This window comes from Actinia tenebrosa, unplaced genomic scaffold, assembly GCF_029948245.1.
Source record: "Actinia tenebrosa isolate PJP-AT-01 unplaced genomic scaffold, QUT_ActTen_1.0 PGA_scaffold15__27_contigs__length_11533743, whole genome shotgun sequence".
Lineage (NCBI taxonomy): Eukaryota > Metazoa > Cnidaria > Anthozoa > Actiniaria > Actiniidae > Actinia > Actinia tenebrosa.
The window spans coordinates 10,826,303-10,843,972 of NW_028292575.1; the positions used below are offsets into that span (position 1 = coordinate 10,826,303).

Sequence of the window (17,670 nt, forward strand, 5' to 3'; positions counted from 1 at the left end):
TACTATAATAATGGTAAATTTAGCTTGCGTAGCGCTACTACGAGGCTACGCAGTCTACGCTACATTTTGCACACTCCAACGAGATCTTCTCACTATCAAGAGGCAGTCATACGTCAACAGACAAACCCGGATGATCATTTATGAAATTAATTAATGCGTCAGTGACAAAAGGTCACAAACCTGGCCCAGTTTGTTGACGGAAATTTGCGATATTATGTTGTGAAATAGTGGTTAGATATTGACCGTTACCCAACCAAGGGAAGTAGCATGACAATACTGTAGAAGAGGTAGTCCAATTCTTGTTTATTTGTGTATAATTCATGCAAGAAAACTTGAGTCTGAAAGTCTTTGCCTACGCACTCTACCCTCCCATCGAAAAAAATGACTCTAGCACAAAAAAAACAAACAAACAAAAAAAACAATGTTTTAAAAAAATATGTATTTACCTTGATAGTGACCTGCACGTACACCTCAATATTAGGTTCGCACCCCACCCTCCCTAGGGAGCTTTTGGCGTAACGCGAACGGATGTCGAGCAAACGCGCAACTGCCCTGATAACATCACGTCCACATCCTGACATATTTACTCAACCAGAATTTAGTTCAAATCAACTGGGACTTTGGCTCATGTATCATAGAAAAATACCTTTTAGCGCTTTGTAGTGCATTGTCTTTATTTTAAGGAGCCAATACAACGCTGCATGGTATTACTATCATGACTGTAGTAGCTCTATGCGTGCAGCATTACACGACTTTCCAATACCATCCAGCACGTAGCTTCTCAAATCTAGGGACCCTAAACCAAATATTTGCTAAGCCCCTGTAATAAACATATGCATTGAGCCGTATGCATTATGACAACAATCGTATTGAATCTTCGGAGTTTTTTTTTTTTTTAGTTTAGTAGTCAAAGGAGTTAAAAGGTTATGAATGGAGACAATAGTTATAGCAGTCTGAACTGCCTTATTATGATAAGGATACCAAGACGTGAGGGAATTGTAGACGATTGAAGCATCTCGAGAGAAAAGGGAGGTGATCTGTGCGTATCATCAATTACTTGAGATTGGACGTTTTGAAAGTCCGAGTAAAAAACAAGCCATTTATAGCGAAAAAAACTGGTATGAAGTAATCATCTATAAGCACGTACTGGCCGAGAAAAGCATAGACTAATGACTTCCTTTTTATTTGTAAAAAAATGTGACCAAAAAACATTAAGAACCTTTACATTTGAGGTTAACAATAAAGATCATTGAACATCTTTTAAAACTGAGAATTTCAGTTTAAGTTATTCCCGCTACAGGAAATTCAACTTAATGCACTTACTTATCTATCTCTGTAAATTGCTCATATTACATGTTCAAAACCTTTTTTTTATTATGGATTTTAGACTTTGAATATTTGTCTTCCCTTCATTCTTCGCGGTTATCGGCTGTGCAAACCTGGATACACGAAACCGCAGTTGCTAATGGATACGCCAATCAAAATTGATTGGATTAGATCTACATTCTGCTGGGCAGCTCGTGTTGGAAGTCAAAAAGATTCGAAAAACGATGTCTTGAGAATAAGAATTTGAACTGGGATCATTGTTATTCAATTTGCACTGAAAAGATACACTTTGAATAATAGGAATGGGATTTTCCCCCCATTGCTTGGATTTTTTTTTTTTTTTTTTTTTTTTTTTTTTGTGCTTTCAAGAGCATATTTTAAATCTCCTTGTGCCACGGATGGCCGTTGCAAAAACTTATAGAAATTTGAAGTTCCTCTGTTGAATCTTTTCGTAACAAAAACAATCTTCTCCTCTCAATTTTAGCAAGAATTTTAGCGGCCCTTTCGTTTTTGGGACCGACCCATAGAAAGATGTATATGAGTCGTTTCCCAAGAGGCGAAAGAACTCACGGATTATCTAATATTGTTCCTAGCAATGTCAAACAAACTATCACGATAAATATCGTGGATGAATCTGCGTGCTTTCTTGACGTGTTCCAGCGACACTTTACAATATTTTTCAAAACTTTTGCTAGGTGTGAAGTTCTTCTTCTTAGGTGTCAAAATTGGTTTCACTGCACGAAACGAAAACTCGTCATTTATATTAGCTAGAATCTTCAAAATCAAGAAAAAATCTTGGTGTAGTCTCTATGCTACTGCATAAGGCAGAGAAATATGTCATTTTTGTTGGACTACGAGCCGGGGCACAGTTTCGTGTTTTCCTATTGAAAATAAAGTATTTACTTATTCATGGATACGGGACACTAGACAAATAATAAAATTATTCGATGAAACGAGGAAAAATTCAATTAAATCTGCAATTATTTCTTCTATAATTTCAATAAGATAAAAAAATAACGTTTAAGTTTCAATCCATACTTCCTCTGTGAATGTGAAAAAAAATCATTTCATTTCCGATAAACTGTCTTTTTCTTTTTGACACTAAGCTTAAAAGCATACACATAAGGAAGAAAAAACTACATAATGCTACACGAGATTGTTCGTTAACTATATTCTTTAGATTTGAAACTTTCCCCGGAAATTTTTGATGTGGTTTTCAAACGTTTTTTTCAATAAAAATCCCACTGAAACGGATACCAAGTCATTCGTTGCCAAGGCTACGTATAGAGAATTCTGATTCGCTATCAGTTCACTTCATTCCGTTCCCTCCCTTCCAATTAATTCTTCCAAAAAAAAACAATGGCCTATTTTACTTTCTAATAAGGAAAAAGCTCTACTAAAAACAGCTTGAAATTTGTAAGTAAATCTTAATTTCGAATGAGAGTTGTAAAAGGTCGGACGTGCTGGTCACCTGTCTGTAGTCGGATCACCTGATACTTAGGGAAAATATCTAATCATAAGCAGCAGAGCTTATACTATTCATTCCCTAAAGCAACTATATGTTTGCAAGCTAGAATATAGATTACCAAATGGACTTAGGTGTCAAATCGTCTAAAATTCTGTACTCCCAGTCGTGTTTAAAAAATAGTTTTCCACAGCTAACTATTCAAACAAAGATATATAGCTCTAGGTAGTTTAATTTCAAAGGACACAGATGGGAGATACAACGAATGAAGGAACTCATTTTCTAGTCCAACAGTGTTAACTACGAAAATAAAATAGAAATAAAATAGAAAACAAAACTGAGAAGAGATTTCCGGAGTACTCCAACATCTCCCGCTGTGTAGTCCCTTATCACCAGATTCTAGACGAAATATTTCATTTTACTATAATAAATTTAATCTAAGACACAGTCACGTCTCTCTACCCCTGCACATGTAATATTGATAGAAACATTAGTCTATTTTCCTTGGGGTTTCCATTAGATGCTGGTGTTTCTATTCATACGGGTTTTAAACTTCGTGATGCATAAAGAAAGAAAGGCGTATAATATTTCTCGTAATTACTGTATATCGCTTTGATAATTAGTCTGTGAGGAACAGCGGTTTCGAAATTGAATAAATATAGGTCAAAATTTCCAGGTTTGAAAGCGGTAGTGTGTCGTTAATTTCTTCTTACAGCGTTATGCCATTAAACTTAACAGTGCGAAAATACATACGCCCACGCATACCAACTGATACTTCGACCATGTTTTATGCTCCAAAAAAATTTTCATTGTTAAGCTGTTGTTCTATTCTTGTTTTAACAAATTTGTAAAACAATTGGCAGTTTTCACCTTTCGCTTTTACCTCGTTACATCACATGTTATTTATTGTCTCGCAATTTTCACATCTTTCCATTGTTTGAGCAAGATTTGAAAGCGTTTCAAACATTTTCCCACTTACCCTTAAGGCTTCGAGTTAAGTCTTTTTTTTTTTTATCTCCTAGCTTTTACTCTCTCAGAGATTTTTTTTCGTGAAAATGAAATAGTTTCAACTGAGATCTAGAAAGAATCACGCATTCATTTAAGGAAAAAACAATCTAGTGAAGAACAATCTAGTAAGTTCTAGCAATAATTTCAAATTAAGACCTTCTCTTCACCTCCCCATTTATATTTCCGAAAATTATCTGCAATTATTTCTTATTTAATAGTTTTTAGTGGATTAACTATTGCCGAATGCCTTGTCCGTGGGCGGTAATGGTTAAAATAGAGTCGAAGCGGAATTACTTGCGCTCGCTTGGTTATGCAACCTTGTTACCCTAATACTACCAGTTGGTTGCCTTTCGATCTCTGCTCTCTCTGTCACTCTGCCTGTCTGTCTGTCTGTCTGTCTTTTTCAAGAAATTTCTAGAAAAATTACAACTGTAGCTTAATTAACGAGAAAAAACAAACAAACAAACGAACTGGTAAATCCATAAGATGTCAGGAAAAACAGTTAATGTGCCAAAAATAACCGTTTTTAAGCAAAGTAGTGAAAAAAACATGTCATTAATTACTCATAAGAAATATGAAGTAACACAATAAACTTGTTTATATTCTGCACCTTATCGACTCACTTTATGATGACTTAAGTAGCTTGGGGGTATTTTGTTGGGATTATTAGAAACTTCACTACCTTATTTTGCCTATTTTTATGTGTTTATTATATGTTTTTACAATTTAAAGAAGGTGGTTTATCGTTTCCTAATACCGCGAAAAAAGATCAATCAAACTTTTGCGAACGGTCTTGTCACTACCGACTTTCAAGTACTTGCCTTTGAGCGAAAAAAACTACACTTATTGTAGCAGTGGGATATTACACAAAACATCCCTGGATCTAATAGCGAAAAGATTAAAAGATGTTAGTAAATCATTATCAAAAATAGAAGTTTTACGCCTATGGAATATTACGACAATAGCCTTTATTAGAATATACCTCACTTACTTATCTTCAGTCCTACTGGAGCTTTTGCAATAAAAAAGTTTTTTTTAGAACTCACGTCTTCCATTTCCAGTCCTTCAAAAGAACAAAAGGCAAGATTACCGTGATATTAGGTTGATTTGAAAACATTAAGTTTATATTTTTGATATGGGATTTTTTTTCCTTTTGTCGGAACTTTGTTTTTGCAAGTGACATCAAAACGTTAGTCATACTTAAAAATAGCTTCTTTACTGCACATGTATCAATGCAGAAACAATAGATTTTGTGGTTTTGCAGCTTCCTTAGACCCTTTGCAGGGTTTTGGGTTTGTTTTGTTGAAAATCAGGAGAGAAAAAGAAAAGAAAAGGATTTAGGAAATTGAAGTTCATGAATTGCATGAGGTCTCTTTAATGCTCATTAAAAAACTTGGATCGTAAGCAAAAAATATTCATTATCAAACTTTTGATTTTGTTAATGATATCTTTAGTATTATTTATTAGGTAAGCAAGTCTGAGCAAGTCTTAAAAACAATTCAAACCTCACAATAGTCTTTTGTCTGATATCATTGTCCGGGTTTATCCGTCATATCGGGCAGGCAGCCACAGCAATAATGGATCTTTTCCAAGTCATTTCACGAAAAAAATCCACTTCAACTACAGAAATCAAAAATATATCGCAAATTTATTAAATTATTTTCTTTCCTTCTCATTCATTTCCTGGTTTTGCTAATGCAGTCATTTATTTGGGGTGAAAGCGAGTTTGATCTCCCTCAAAGGTACTACACAAATTCTGCAATGTTTGCAAAAGCCATGAAAACTTAAATATTGGCATCAAGCCATATTCTGTAAATATCCAAGACATGACAATTACTAAACATGTGCAAGTTTGAACTTATATTTGAACCAGAAAGACACGAAATGTGGATTCTTTTCTTTTGATCTTTAAAGAAACGTTAAAAATTCGTCAGGATTTTTCAAGGTGTTCGCTCATGCCACTTTTCACGCCGCAACTGTGGTATACGTGTTGTCGTCCTTTGATCTTTCTAACCTCATTTCTTTGCTTTTGAGATCATTTCATGGCCTATATAAGGATGTAACGTAACCTCACGAAATGATCACGCAGAATTTCATCACACTTTCTTAAATAAAAGATAGTATCTGAGTCAACTTCAACTTGACTGCAATTTTTTTTCCCACGTATACAAAATTTGGTGGTAAGATCGATGTTAACAAAATCACGCATCTCATCTCCCCTGTTGCGTGATAATTTATAAACACGTTTATTAGCAAAGGAAAGACACTAAAATGGTTTGAATTTGTTTTTAAGGACTATTTCGTTAAGTTAATTTTGGCTTTTTAAGTATTATTACTTCGTTTTAAAGTGAAAGGGAACCTTTCAAGATCGACCCATAATCAGAGGGTTTAGGTCTTTATATATACGCATAATAAAGAACGCTTTAACAACATTACATTGATCAACATATAGATCGTCTCCATACAAAATTTGGCATTTCTGGCATAGCTCTTCAATGGTTTAAGTCCTACCTCACTGATCGCTTTCAATTTGTTTCCATTGATGATTTTTCTTCTGAAGCCCTTCAACTTGATTGTGGCGTACCTCAAGGTTCTGTACTTGGTCCTTTGTTGTATCTCCTTTATACTTCTCCAGTAGCTGATATCCTCCGAATACACAGAATGTCTTTCCACCTTTATGCTGATGACACTCAATTATATATTCCTTTCTCCTGTAATGATGATTTGTCCCTTAATGATTCCATGAATCTGATTGAAAACTGTCTATCTGATATTGATGCTTGGATGACTACAAATAAATTGAAACTAAATAAAGGCAAAACTGAATTCCTGTTATTTTCTTCAAAGCACAGCCCACAGTTAACTCTTCCTTCTCTTCAATTTGGTTCTGATGTGATAATGCCCTCAATGCATGCTCGGAACATTGGTGTCATATTTGATACGCATCTTACTTTGGTTCGTCATGTGAATAATATTTGCAAGTCTTCTTTTTATCATCTCAGAAACATTGCTAAAATAAGAAAATACATCTCTTTGAAAACAACTGAAACTCTCGTCCACGCGTTCATATCCTCCAAACTCGACAACTGTAACTCTCTGCTCTTTGGCTTACCAAACAAACTCTTAGATAAACTACAATCTGTACAGAATGCTGCTGCCAGAATAATCACTCTTTCCCATAAACATGACCACATTACACCTATCCTCGTTAATCTGCATTGGCTACCAATTGAATCTAGAATCAAATATAAAATCCTATTACTTACTTTTAAAGCTCTTCATGGCCAATCTCCTATCTATATCCGGGAACTCATTTCAGTGTATAAACCGAACCGTAATCTTCGTTCTGCATCACAAGTTCTTCTATCAGCACATTCTTATAATCTTAAATCTTATGGTCATCGCTCCTTCTCTGTGGCTGCTCCTGAACTCTGGAACTCACTTCCAATATCTCTCCGAAATGCATCAAGTCTTGCCTCATTCAAAACTGAACTTAAAACTTATCTCTTCAAATTAGCATATTCTTTGTAAATAATTTTATTTTGTCGTTGTCTTTGTCGTTTGTTTACTAGCGCTTAGAACAGATTTGTATTTGCGCTTTATAAATAAATATTATTATATTATATTATTAACGCTTACGCCAGCCAGGCGCTTATAATCAAACAAAACAATAATGTTCATTTACATACATCAACTCGAAGTTCTATTGTGCATTGCAAAGTGTGAGGTCACTAATAATAAAAGCTGTGATGTCCCTTGAGAATCACGCGTATCACTAGAACAACAACCAAAAATCTATCGCGCGCAAATTGTTGCTTCGAAAAAAATTCGTTTGAAAAGACGTTTTGATGAATCTTTTGTCCATGGTTTTGGTATAATCATGTTTGAATATTGTCGAACGTGACACTCCGTGACATTCATTGTTTACAAGAGCGTGTCCAATGATCTATTGTTGAGCCATGATTGACAGGTGACGTCACACAGTGCTGTATAAAAGCCGACCTCGAGTGTCAGCTTCTCATCTGTTGCGAGTTTTCCCCTGAAAGAACTGGATAAGATTGTATTCTATCAATAGAAAGAAGGTGAACTGCAAATCGGAGTTTTCAACCCAATTTGCTGGACAGAATTCTTTCTGGATCATCATAAAACTAAGGTAAGAATCCTTTTCAACTATTTTCTTATTTCTGCGTCAAATTTTGAGCGTTTAGCGGAGCTATTTCTGCTTCGTTCACGAGCGTTTTTCAAAGTACTTCGCAAGCAAAAATTTTTTTCTTTTGTCTTGTCAACAGATTTCCGCTCATTTCTTGATGTTTAGATATATATTCGCTTCGATTACACCTCAACATCATTTAACAACCTTTATTTCAAAGTTTTAGTTCATTTAAGCTGCAGTTAAAGCTATAAAATCGAGCTTTTGAAAATTTTCCGACAAAAGCGGTTTTTAAATAAAGCATTCTATCGTCGATTAACGGTATGTTCTTTGAGCGATTCAAAATATTCCAAGGTTCGTTTAAATCATTTTTCCTGTCTTGTGAACGTTCTTAAAGCTTGAAAATGTCTGCGAAAGCATAGAATCTGGGTTGCAAAACCTTAATGTCTTCAGCACGTACGACTCTCCTGCTGTTGACACTGAAACTTGACACGTTCGCTTCTGTTCCGCAGCATTTCGATTTTGACTGATCCACAGTTCGTCTTTGCTCATACTTCCAGAGTTTTAAATTCCTTAAACAAGTTTAATCTCAGCTCAGCACCTAGCTCCTTGAACATTTATTCTGTCTTTGTCCAAAAGTTATTTCTCCAGCCGATAATTTCTTCCTTTGACATATGTTTTCGAAACCGTGTTTTCAAATCCGAAGACTGCCGACGTCTTCAGACCAGAATCTTTCGTTTTATTTTAGTGCCAGCAATTCTTATATATTATTTTTTCATTTATTCATAACTTTCAGCTGATGTTAGGATCGTTTACTTTCCAATAACCACAGAAACTTGTTGTTGATCAGTAAGCTTTGGAAGCGAGAGAAATTTCACAATACTAAATAATTTATGACTTGTTTTTAACGATTTGGAAGCTGGTAAAACTATTTTTTTCGTTCTCTAGTTTGCTTTATTTAAACCAGCACTTGGAAAATCCGATTAAATTTTTTAAAGTATCAAGTAGTAGCTATTTTTGTGAAAATCTTTGCAGCCGATCGTGTGAGATATATTAATGTAAACGAAAGCAAGCTAGTTCAATATAATATTATGATGCAAGGTTTTCGTTAATTGCAATGTAGATTTCTTTTAAATATCCATATGCGCATCGATTTCAATACTTTTTCATTCTTATTTTTAGGCTACTGCGAAGAAAGGAGAGAAAAGAGAAAAAATAATCATGAAGATTGTATTGTTTGCTGACTTCATCGCTACCAACCATGGTCTCAACCAAGCTCAATATGTCTTAAAACAGCTTTGCGACCAAGGACATCACATCTCGCTTTTCGGTAAGTTCTCTTTGCCCGGGATTATTTTTTCTGATATCAATACTTGGGTTGTTTTTAAATCCCCCATTCCCCCGGGAAGCGGCGAGTTGGATTATTTCCAGCAAAATATGTCATCCCTTGACGTGTGTTGTTTTCGCGTTCTGCAAAGATCCACTGGTTTCAAAACATTTTTTTTCTTTTCATTTTGAGTCACCTAATATATTACCTGCAGAACGTCGTTATTTTTTACCCTTTGAACAAAAAGCAGTTTTATTTTTTAACATCTTGCTAATGGTGTCACATGTTTTGTTCGATTTTGGAGATTATCAATAACAATAGGCCCTTTGCAGCTAGTGGTCACGTGCTTGGATACCGCTTAGCAACACAAAACTGGAGAGCAAGCCTTCCAGTAAACAAAAGTTGTAATAGGTCAAGCACGCGTGGTTTTATACGATAGTTTCATCGTTCAAAACGCTTAATCCTTTTGCCCTATCTACAAACACAGTAAGATAATCTTAAATTCTCTCCTTTGGACTCGATTTTTGGTTCGAAGTAACGATATTCTTCGCGTTATCGCGAAAAAATTGTCACCGCCGGCCCGCTCGACGGCTGAAAAACATGGCGACTTCGCAAGGTATGTACTTCAAAACTCTCCTTTTTTTTGGTTTCTTTTCAATTATTGGACTTCTAAAATCTCTAAAATAACAGTTTAGATTGTGAATGGTGATCGATTGTAATTGGACGGCATTTTAATGGACGATTTGTTTATTTTTTGTGAGAGTGATTCCACGTCTAAAGTCAAGACTAACCCATGTTTACATATATTCGCTGTAGATGTTAGAACTCCCGACGAGCCATCACATACCAAGAAAAATTCTTCGTACCATTGTTGTGTTCCCTTGTGTAACGGAGATTCTCGATATCATCCTGATTTAAAGTTTCACCGCTTACCAGGCCGTGCAAGGGATGAGCAATTGAAAAAGGAATGGCTGGTGAAGATACGAAGAGATGTGGGCCCACACTTCAAGGTATATAGGAATCTAACAATATCAATGCACAATACGAATTGCCTGTGGATCTTTAAAAAACTGTAATGAAGATAAAAATAGTTGAATACAGTTACATTGTTATTAAAAGGACATTTGATTTATAATAGGTTAACAAAAGTACCAGAGTGTGCTCAAAACACTTCACTGAGGAAGATTACAATCCTCCCACTGATTCTGGACGTCAGTTGCTAAAAAGAGAAGCTGTACCATCAATCTTTGACTGGTCAACCAAATCCAAAGCAAGAAGAAAGATAATTCGACAAGTAGATAGGTAATGAATATCACATATTTCTACTTCAATACATTTCATTTAGACTTGACTGATGGAATTGTACTTGATGTTTATTTTGGTTTAAACCAAAATAATTTTATAATTTTAATAATTTAGTCTTTTATAATTTTTTATTTAGTGTGAACTGAGTGTCATCATAATTTCAAAACCTTTTTACAGAGACACTCAGACAGATGAAAGTGATGACAATGAAGATAATAGTCCCAGCACTTCTACAACCTTCAGCATGGATGACCTACAAGCACAAGTCCAGTCACTCAGAGCACAGTTCCAAGATGCACAAAAGCAACTTGAACAAAGTAGAAATGAAACTGCAGCTGCCCTCACTGAAATAAAAAGGGTTAAAGTTGAAGCTGCAAAAGAAATTGAGGACATTAAGAGGCAAGCTGCAGAACAATTAGCACTTAATAAATTTGGGCTTGAGAGATTTGGCACAGACAATGAGATCATAAGATTTTATACAGGTTTCCCATCCTATTTACATATTCAGTTCTTTTTTAAGTTTTTGCAGCCATGTGCTGCACAAATGACATATTGTTATGCCTCTGGAGAAAGAGAAAGTAGACCAGACTCAAGAAATATGCTTCTTGTGGATGAATTGTTTATGTTTTGTGTACGCCTCAAACTAGGTCTATTCGGACAGGATTTAGCTCATAGGTTCCGAATACATAAATCGTCAGTTTGCAGGAAATTGATCACATGGACTAATTTTTTGTATTTTCTTCTTGGTAGTCAAGTGATCTGGCCTTCAAGGCAAGATGTTGATAGGTTTATGCCAGAAGGTTTTAAAAAGCTTTATGCAAGCACACGTGTCATTTTAGATTGTACAGAGATTTTTGTTCAAACACCTACCTCCCTACTACTTCAGTCGCAGCTTTATTCTAGTTATAAGAGTAATACTACACTCAAGGGTTTGATAGGCATTACCCCTAATGGAGCTATTAGCTTCGTTTCTAGCCTTTACACAGGGGGGATTAGTGATAAGGAAATCACAAGGTGCAGCGGCATTCTAGATTTGTTAGAACCTGGTGATTCAGTCATGGCAGACAAAGGGTTTGACATTGAAGATTTACTTAGGGAGAAGCGGGTAGAGTTAAATATTCCTCCGTTTCTTGAAAGTCAGGAACAATTCTCTGCCGCAGATGTTCAAAAAACAAAGACACTAGCAAGTCTTAGAATTCATGTCGAGAGGGCAATAAGAAGAGTCAAAGAGTACCACTTTTTTGATTCAGATGTGCCATTGTCCACTTTAGGTTCAGTCAATCAGTTATATACTGTAGCCTGCCTCCTTACAAATTTTCAAGGCCCACTTATTTTATCCAATGGTAATAATGAGGCATAGTGTCTGTAAGAAGTTGGTGAATGTATGATTAATGTGGCTTACATAACCCATTAGATAATCTTTAATGCAGGTTGGTTTATCATGTGTCTTGGATTGCTTTTTGTAACTATTTCAATTTGTTTGTAAATGAAAACTCAAAAAAAAAAACTAATGAACAAACACAAAATCTAAATAGCACAAATAAATATAATACTAATATGATATAAATATAATAAAAAATAAATTAAGATTATGAATTGATTTGTCATTAATAAAAATAATATAATATTTGTTATCATAAGAAATCTGGCCATGGTTTGAGAACAACAACAAAAATCTTAGTGTATTAATGTAAATAGTAATTGAAGAAAAAACTATCAACTTTGTCCTTTGCTTGCTGGAAAAACACTGAATCAAAATTAATTCTAGAGCAAACAAACAAATTTTCGTCAATGTAACTGAAAAAATCACACCATTCTAATCCTGTGAGTCCAAGCTGGCACTGGATCTGGTAATAATAAATGTCTGTTGTTTTCAGTTTGTACTGGTTAGTGTTCTGGTCCTTGGTGAGATACCTCACATTGTCAAATGATGTTTCCCCCTCTTTAACGACCTTTATTTCTAACAAGCCAAAGGGATTCTGACCATTATTTACGGCATCAAGGTCATAAACTTTCCTGTCTGGGCTACAACCTAGCCATGGGCACTTTGGGTGGACAATCAGCCCAGATGGGAAGAGGTTTACTCTTCCACCCTTTGCATTGCTAGCATAGACCATGGCAGCATGTGGTTCAAGTTCAATGCCTCTTCTCATTGCTGCAGTTTGTACAAATCTGGTGGGGTTTAGCTGATTGACAAGGGTGTCAAAATGTGACACCCGGCGAGCGACAATGCCAAATTTGCTTGCTGTTACCCTTTTTTTTCTGAGCAGGTGCCATACATCACTCTGACTTTGAGTGACTGTTTGCTGCTGCACTCTCAGTGATGACTCTGTTGTCACAGACAATGTTCCAAATATAGATTGTTGACGACTGTCAAGACAGATTGACACATTGTTATTAAATCTGTCCTCTGCACTTGAGAGGGGAAGCTCTGGGAAAGAAGTGCAAGTAAAATCATTTATGATGTAGTCAGTTGACATCTTTTGTTGATATGACAGGACACAGCCTTTTGGGACATTTCCAAACTTGCTCTGTACAAATGGGATATTGCCAAGTTGATCTTGATTGGGCAGAATGGTTGTAAAGAGAGGATAAGGTGGTTGGAAGCCATTAAAGTGCTCTTTTGTGAGGGTAGGATACTGGGTAGATGGGGAATACAAATTACTCTTGATATATCTACTGTACGAAGCGCCAAGTTGGGGTTTTTTCACTAGCACGTCTTGTATTTCTTTTTGTGCGATTTTGGATCCTCTAGGTATGCTCCAACGCTGCTTCATGCTGGTACATGTTAGCTCATCAGGCAATGTCCGATGTCCCAGTTGCTTAAGAAGGGCTAAATAGTATAAAGAAGCCCGATCACATGATGGCAGTATCCACCTGCCCCGGCTACACATGAGCACAGCCCAGACAGCAATGTCAAATTGTTGTTCTGGACTGACACCTCTAAAATGTGCGGTGGTTCAGACTTCCTCATTGAGCGGTAACACTTGCATTTAACTCTCACGCACTGGTCGGTATATATCACTAAAAAATTGGAAAAATTAGTGTGAATTGTCTGCCATTCATATCATAATGAAATAGAAAAAACATTTTGGCTATCAAGTACCTTTAACGTCATGTAAATAGCCTGGTTCCGCCATAAATTTGTACGCTTTCGAAGTGCTTGTGCAGCCAGACTTCTCTATAGCGTAGCTCCCTACATCATCGAAGGTGAGGGAAGGAAAGATAGAGATGTCTTGAGTTTCTACTTCATCTAAAACAAAAATAAATATAAAAATATCAGTACGAAGAATTTTCTCCTTTTCTTGGTATGTGATGGCTCGTCGGGAGTTCTAACATCTACAGCGAATATATGTAAACATGGGTTAGTCTTGACTTTAGACGTGGAATCACTCTCACAAAAAATAAACAAATCGTCCATTAAAATGCCGTCCAATTACAATCGATCACCATTCACAATCTAAACTGTTATTTTAGAGATTTTAGAAGTCCAATAATTGAAAAGAAACCAAAAAAAAGGAGAGTTTTGAAGTACATACCTTGCGAAGTCGCCATGTTTTTCAGCCGTCGAGCGGGCCGGCGGTGACAATTTTTTCGCGATAACGCGAAGAATATCGTTACTTCGAACCAAAAATCGAGTCCAAAGGAGAGAATTTAAGATTATCTTACTGTGTTTGTAGATAGGGCAAAAGGATTAAGCGTTTTGAACGATGAAACTATCGTATAAAACCACGCGTGCTTGACCTATTACAACTTTTGTTTACTGGAAGGCTTGCTCTCCAGTTTTGTGTTGCTAAGCGGTATCCAAGCACGTGACCACTAGCTGCAAAGGGCCTATTTCTCATTTGAAATTCAAATGTAAGCTTAACATTTACATTTCAATAGGAATCTTTGTTTTTGACGCTCTTGTCGGTTCCCGGATTAATTTCAAACTTTTAATTAGTTTCCAATATATTTAAAACATTTCCTATCGCAAATGCTTCAGAGTTGTTTTCACAAATCTTAAGATATAGTGTATCAGATATTTCGAAAATTATAAAGAAAATAAATTTGTGTTAAATTTTGGATTATTATGTTAGTATTTTAAAGCGAAACCTTTATTAAAGCCTAATGTTTTTGTATTATTTTTCCCCCAGAATGCTCAGATGTGAGTGTACCAATTTTAATTTATGAAGAACCCAGTACAGCAATCAGAGGAGTTTATGAAGATCCACTCGTATTATTGGAGAGAAAAGTATTACAGGCAGATGCCATCCTACTTGTGACAGACAGACATACATACGAGACACCAGCCTCGTTAGTAACAGTCAAGAAACATTTCAGGGGTGGTAACTATGTATGGCGACCCTATGGCATAAACTGTATATTAATTGGAGGGTCAGTCCACAGCCGTAAAGTAGCTATGGTTTTGCACAGTTTGCTTGAAGGTTCTGATTATATGTCAGGATGTTTGCCGAGGAGGTGTTCATGGACCAAGTTATATGCCATCGACTACAGTATGGAGACACCTGGACCGTGTGTTTTGTGACGGACTCGTTCGAAATTAAAAAGACTATGTTAACATGAGCTGTGTTTTAGCAGCCAGATAAAACATACTTGGGCTCATATTTATAGAGAAAAATCTTTGTTTATTAAAAATCTAGAGTTATTGTTACTTACTGTTCATTGATAAAACTTTTATATTTCTTTCTTGAAAACATCCATTGCACCTATTCCCATCCTTACTGGAACGATCCTATTTTGTATGGTTTCTTTAGCAGTCGCAAACTGGTTCTGGTTTAGTAAAATTCACAAAAATAATATTTGTAAAGTTAATGTTGATAGGGTTGTATATAAGATATTTTGTGTAAATATAGAGAAAAAAAGAAGGCAAAGAGCTTTTATTGTAAATAAAAAGAATTATCGAATATTAATTTATTGATGTTTTTTCCTAACTGTGGGGGAATATGATGGTTACCGTACTTCTAATGTAATTTGTCTTTTTTTTTTTTTAGTCTAGGAATAGTCTCTTAACATAACCGTTTATTCACAATTCATCACCTTGTATACAGAAAAAAGAAGAAAGAAAAGCAAAAAACATGAAAAATTGTGAAAAGAGGTTATCCCTATCTAGTTAACCTCCTTTAAATAAATTACGCTTATATTTCCAGAAATTTCTGTACAATGGGAACATAATTATTGGTTCACAGAAAAATACTGAATTTGCATGTTTAGTTTTATTTCTTTCACGCGTTTTCATGACAGTTGGGTTTTTGCAACCAGTTGATCTCAGCATCTTGACTCCTGTCAGATTGTGAAATAATGGAGAACAATTTTGTAATATTGTTACAGAATTCCTAATATAGAACCGTTCAAGGCGGGAGCCCGGAAATCCGCTAAAGTCGTACGATGTTCAAAAATAGACGAGGTCATGGCACATGGTTCGTAGGGTTCTGACTGTGCGAGGCGAGCATGTTGCGTGCGAACACTTACATACACAATAGCAGGGGAACGAGTTTAAAAGCAGGGGGCTTTTTTTACCGAATGAATGGAATGTTATGCCACTGTGAACGCTTTGATTGTAATATTTAATCCACTAAGGTTCAAAGCTGCATGAAGAAAAGAGACACTTATTTATAACTCAGGATTTTTCTTTTTTTTTTTTTTTTTCAGCGATGTGTCGTTCTGAAATTCTACACTTTTAAATTCATAAATAATAATAATAAGAATGATAAAAATATGTGAAATTTCATAGCACTATAATTCCTAAAGTTCATAAGCACTTAAGCTCATTCATGGCTCCGGTAACCTTTGCTCTTTGCTACAATGGTCTGTCCCGGGTAGTGTCTCGACGAGCAGCTCAAACAAGAAACTGATGCGCCGATTGAAGAACTATAGGATATATCCAAAAAATCTAATAGATTTTTTTTTTGTCTTTTGTTTTACAATTTGCTGTAAAATTTTTACTGGAGTCGTTGTTTGTACGTTGTTCAGTCTAGTGAAGTTTACGCTCTTCTCAACGGTGGATGGTAGGATGGTACCAGTGTACGTGGGCGGACGGGTTCCTGGACGAATTTCCTGGTCACTCATTTAGTTACGTAAAGAAGTGATAATCTCCGGGATAATCTCTTGGTAAGTATGAAATATTACACGAAATTACTTTCTAGCACAATCTATACATACAGTATCAGCTAAGTTCTGCTTGATGAGCATTTTGCAGACGCAATTTTTAATTTGAATTAAATTATAAATTTTCCATATTTTATGCACAAAAGCAGGCAACACACAGGGCGCTTTATATCCGAACTTCACGATTGTCTCCTGAAGAAAGCAGTTGTTCAAAAAAATACTTACAATTGTATGAAAGAGGGCGCTCACAGTCATTACTATCTAAGCTTTTTTTTAAAATACTGTATATATTCCATTGTCACCCAGATCTATCGTCACTATAAATGTTTTGATTCACAGCGGGTCCAAAGTGAAGGTCGAGGACGGGTCAAGGTCACAGGCATCGCTTAAACAAATATATAAATATACCACAAATGGCCTAGCTTTGTTTCATTCAAATAGCTCTGTAGCTCACTGTTTTTTGGGTTTTTCAAATGATCGAATTGCAAAATGCAGAAACGCTGGTTTTGTGTTGGGAGAATGAAAACCGCGGGAAAACCCTTAAATAATCCTCGACTGAAGGCCTAAAAGCCATTTAAATGCATGTACGTGACAACGATGGTTTTGAAGACAACCTTGGCTCATGTTATCTAATCAACACATTCTGTTAAAGAATTAAAGTAAAAACGCCTGAGCATAGTCAGTAAAACAAGAAGGATTATCTTTGCTTGGATAAAATAACGATTCCTGATAGTAATGGTGTAAATGGAACAAACACTTGAAGATAACACGACCATATTGTTCTTTTCCCAAGGTTAATGTTAATATATGCTTCCGGATTAAACGAGGCCATGTCCACTGTGATTCTGTTACCAAGTGTTGAAGTACAAATCCCTGTCTTTACAACACCAAACCAGGCATTTAATAACCCTATTTGCTGCTTTTATTTTGAATGATATGTCTTTTTAAAGTCTATCCCTCCTTCCTTCAGTCCACCGAAAA

The 17,670-nt window shown here is 35.7% G+C and overlaps 2 protein-coding genes, 2 long non-coding RNA genes and 1 pseudogene across 6 annotated transcripts; 3 read left to right on the forward strand and 2 right to left on the reverse strand.

The window, feature by feature from the left end:
- Positions 1–284: 284 nt before the first annotated feature.
- Positions 285–7,673, reverse strand: LOC116308224 (uncharacterized). The gene is made up of 2 exons (XR_004198486.2): positions 6,311–7,673; positions 285–4,862 (listed from the first exon to the last, which is right to left on the reverse strand). It is a non-coding gene; the product is annotated as an uncharacterized LOC116308224 (long non-coding RNA).
- A 127-nt stretch (positions 7,674–7,800) lies between these two features.
- On the forward strand, positions 7,801–15,494 carry LOC116308226 (uncharacterized). Its single transcript, XM_031718605.2, has 3 exons — positions 7,801–7,952; positions 9,132–9,279; positions 14,718–15,494. Exons 2-3 carry the CDS (start codon positions 9,171–9,173, stop codon positions 15,107–15,109), a joined length of 501 nt encoding a protein of 166 aa, XP_031574465.1. The 5' UTR covers positions 7,801–7,952; positions 9,132–9,170; the 3' UTR covers positions 15,110–15,494.
- LOC148911083 (uncharacterized) lies at positions 9,286–12,173 on the forward strand. Of its 2 annotated transcripts, XM_089030372.1 has the most exons (4): positions 9,286–9,892; positions 10,093–10,286; positions 10,415–10,578; positions 10,759–12,173. In XM_089030372.1, the coding sequence occupies exons 1-4, from the start codon at positions 9,877–9,879 to the stop codon at positions 11,939–11,941; spliced, it is 1,557 nt and encodes a 518-aa protein (XP_088886498.1). In that variant the 5' UTR covers positions 9,286–9,876; the 3' UTR covers positions 11,942–12,173. The 2 variants fall into 2 exon arrangements, with proteins under 2 accessions (XP_088886498.1, XP_088886497.1); XM_089030371.1 differs by having other exon boundaries at positions 9,286–10,286.
- LOC148911084 (uncharacterized) lies at positions 11,985–14,404 on the reverse strand (annotated as a pseudogene). Its single transcript, XR_016119854.1, has 3 exons — positions 14,121–14,404; positions 13,688–13,834; positions 11,985–13,605 (listed from the first exon to the last, which is right to left on the reverse strand). The product of XR_016119854.1 is annotated as an uncharacterized LOC148911084 (transcript).
- Positions 15,495–16,444: 950 nt separating the features above from the next.
- LOC116308227 (uncharacterized) lies at positions 16,445–17,532 on the forward strand. Its single transcript, XR_004198487.1, has 2 exons — positions 16,445–16,692; positions 17,029–17,532. It is a non-coding gene; the product is annotated as an uncharacterized LOC116308227 (long non-coding RNA).
- Positions 17,533–17,670: the final 138 nt, after the last annotated feature.

What these genes read in the sequence shown, in the direction of transcription:
- LOC116308226 (XM_031718605.2), top strand. Translation starts at nt 9,171, where the DNA reads ATGAAGATTGTATTGTTTGCTGACTTCATCGCTACCAACCATGGTCTC. An exon ending in ACATCACATCTCGCTTTTCG is followed by an intron (nt 9,280 to 14,717) that starts GTAAGTTCTCTT and finishes TTTTTCCCCCAG; the next exon opens with AATGCTCAGATGTGAGTGTA.
- LOC148911083 (XM_089030371.1), top strand. Translation starts at nt 10,011, where the DNA reads ATGGACGATTTGTTTATTTTTTGTGAGAGTGATTCCACGTCTAAAGTC. An exon ending in ATGTGGGCCCACACTTCAAG is followed by an intron (nt 10,287 to 10,414) that starts GTATATAGGAAT and finishes GATTTATAATAG; the next exon opens with GTTAACAAAAGTACCAGAGT. An exon ending in ATAATTCGACAAGTAGATAG is followed by an intron (nt 10,579 to 10,758) that starts GTAATGAATATC and finishes ACCTTTTTACAG; the next exon opens with AGACACTCAGACAGATGAAA.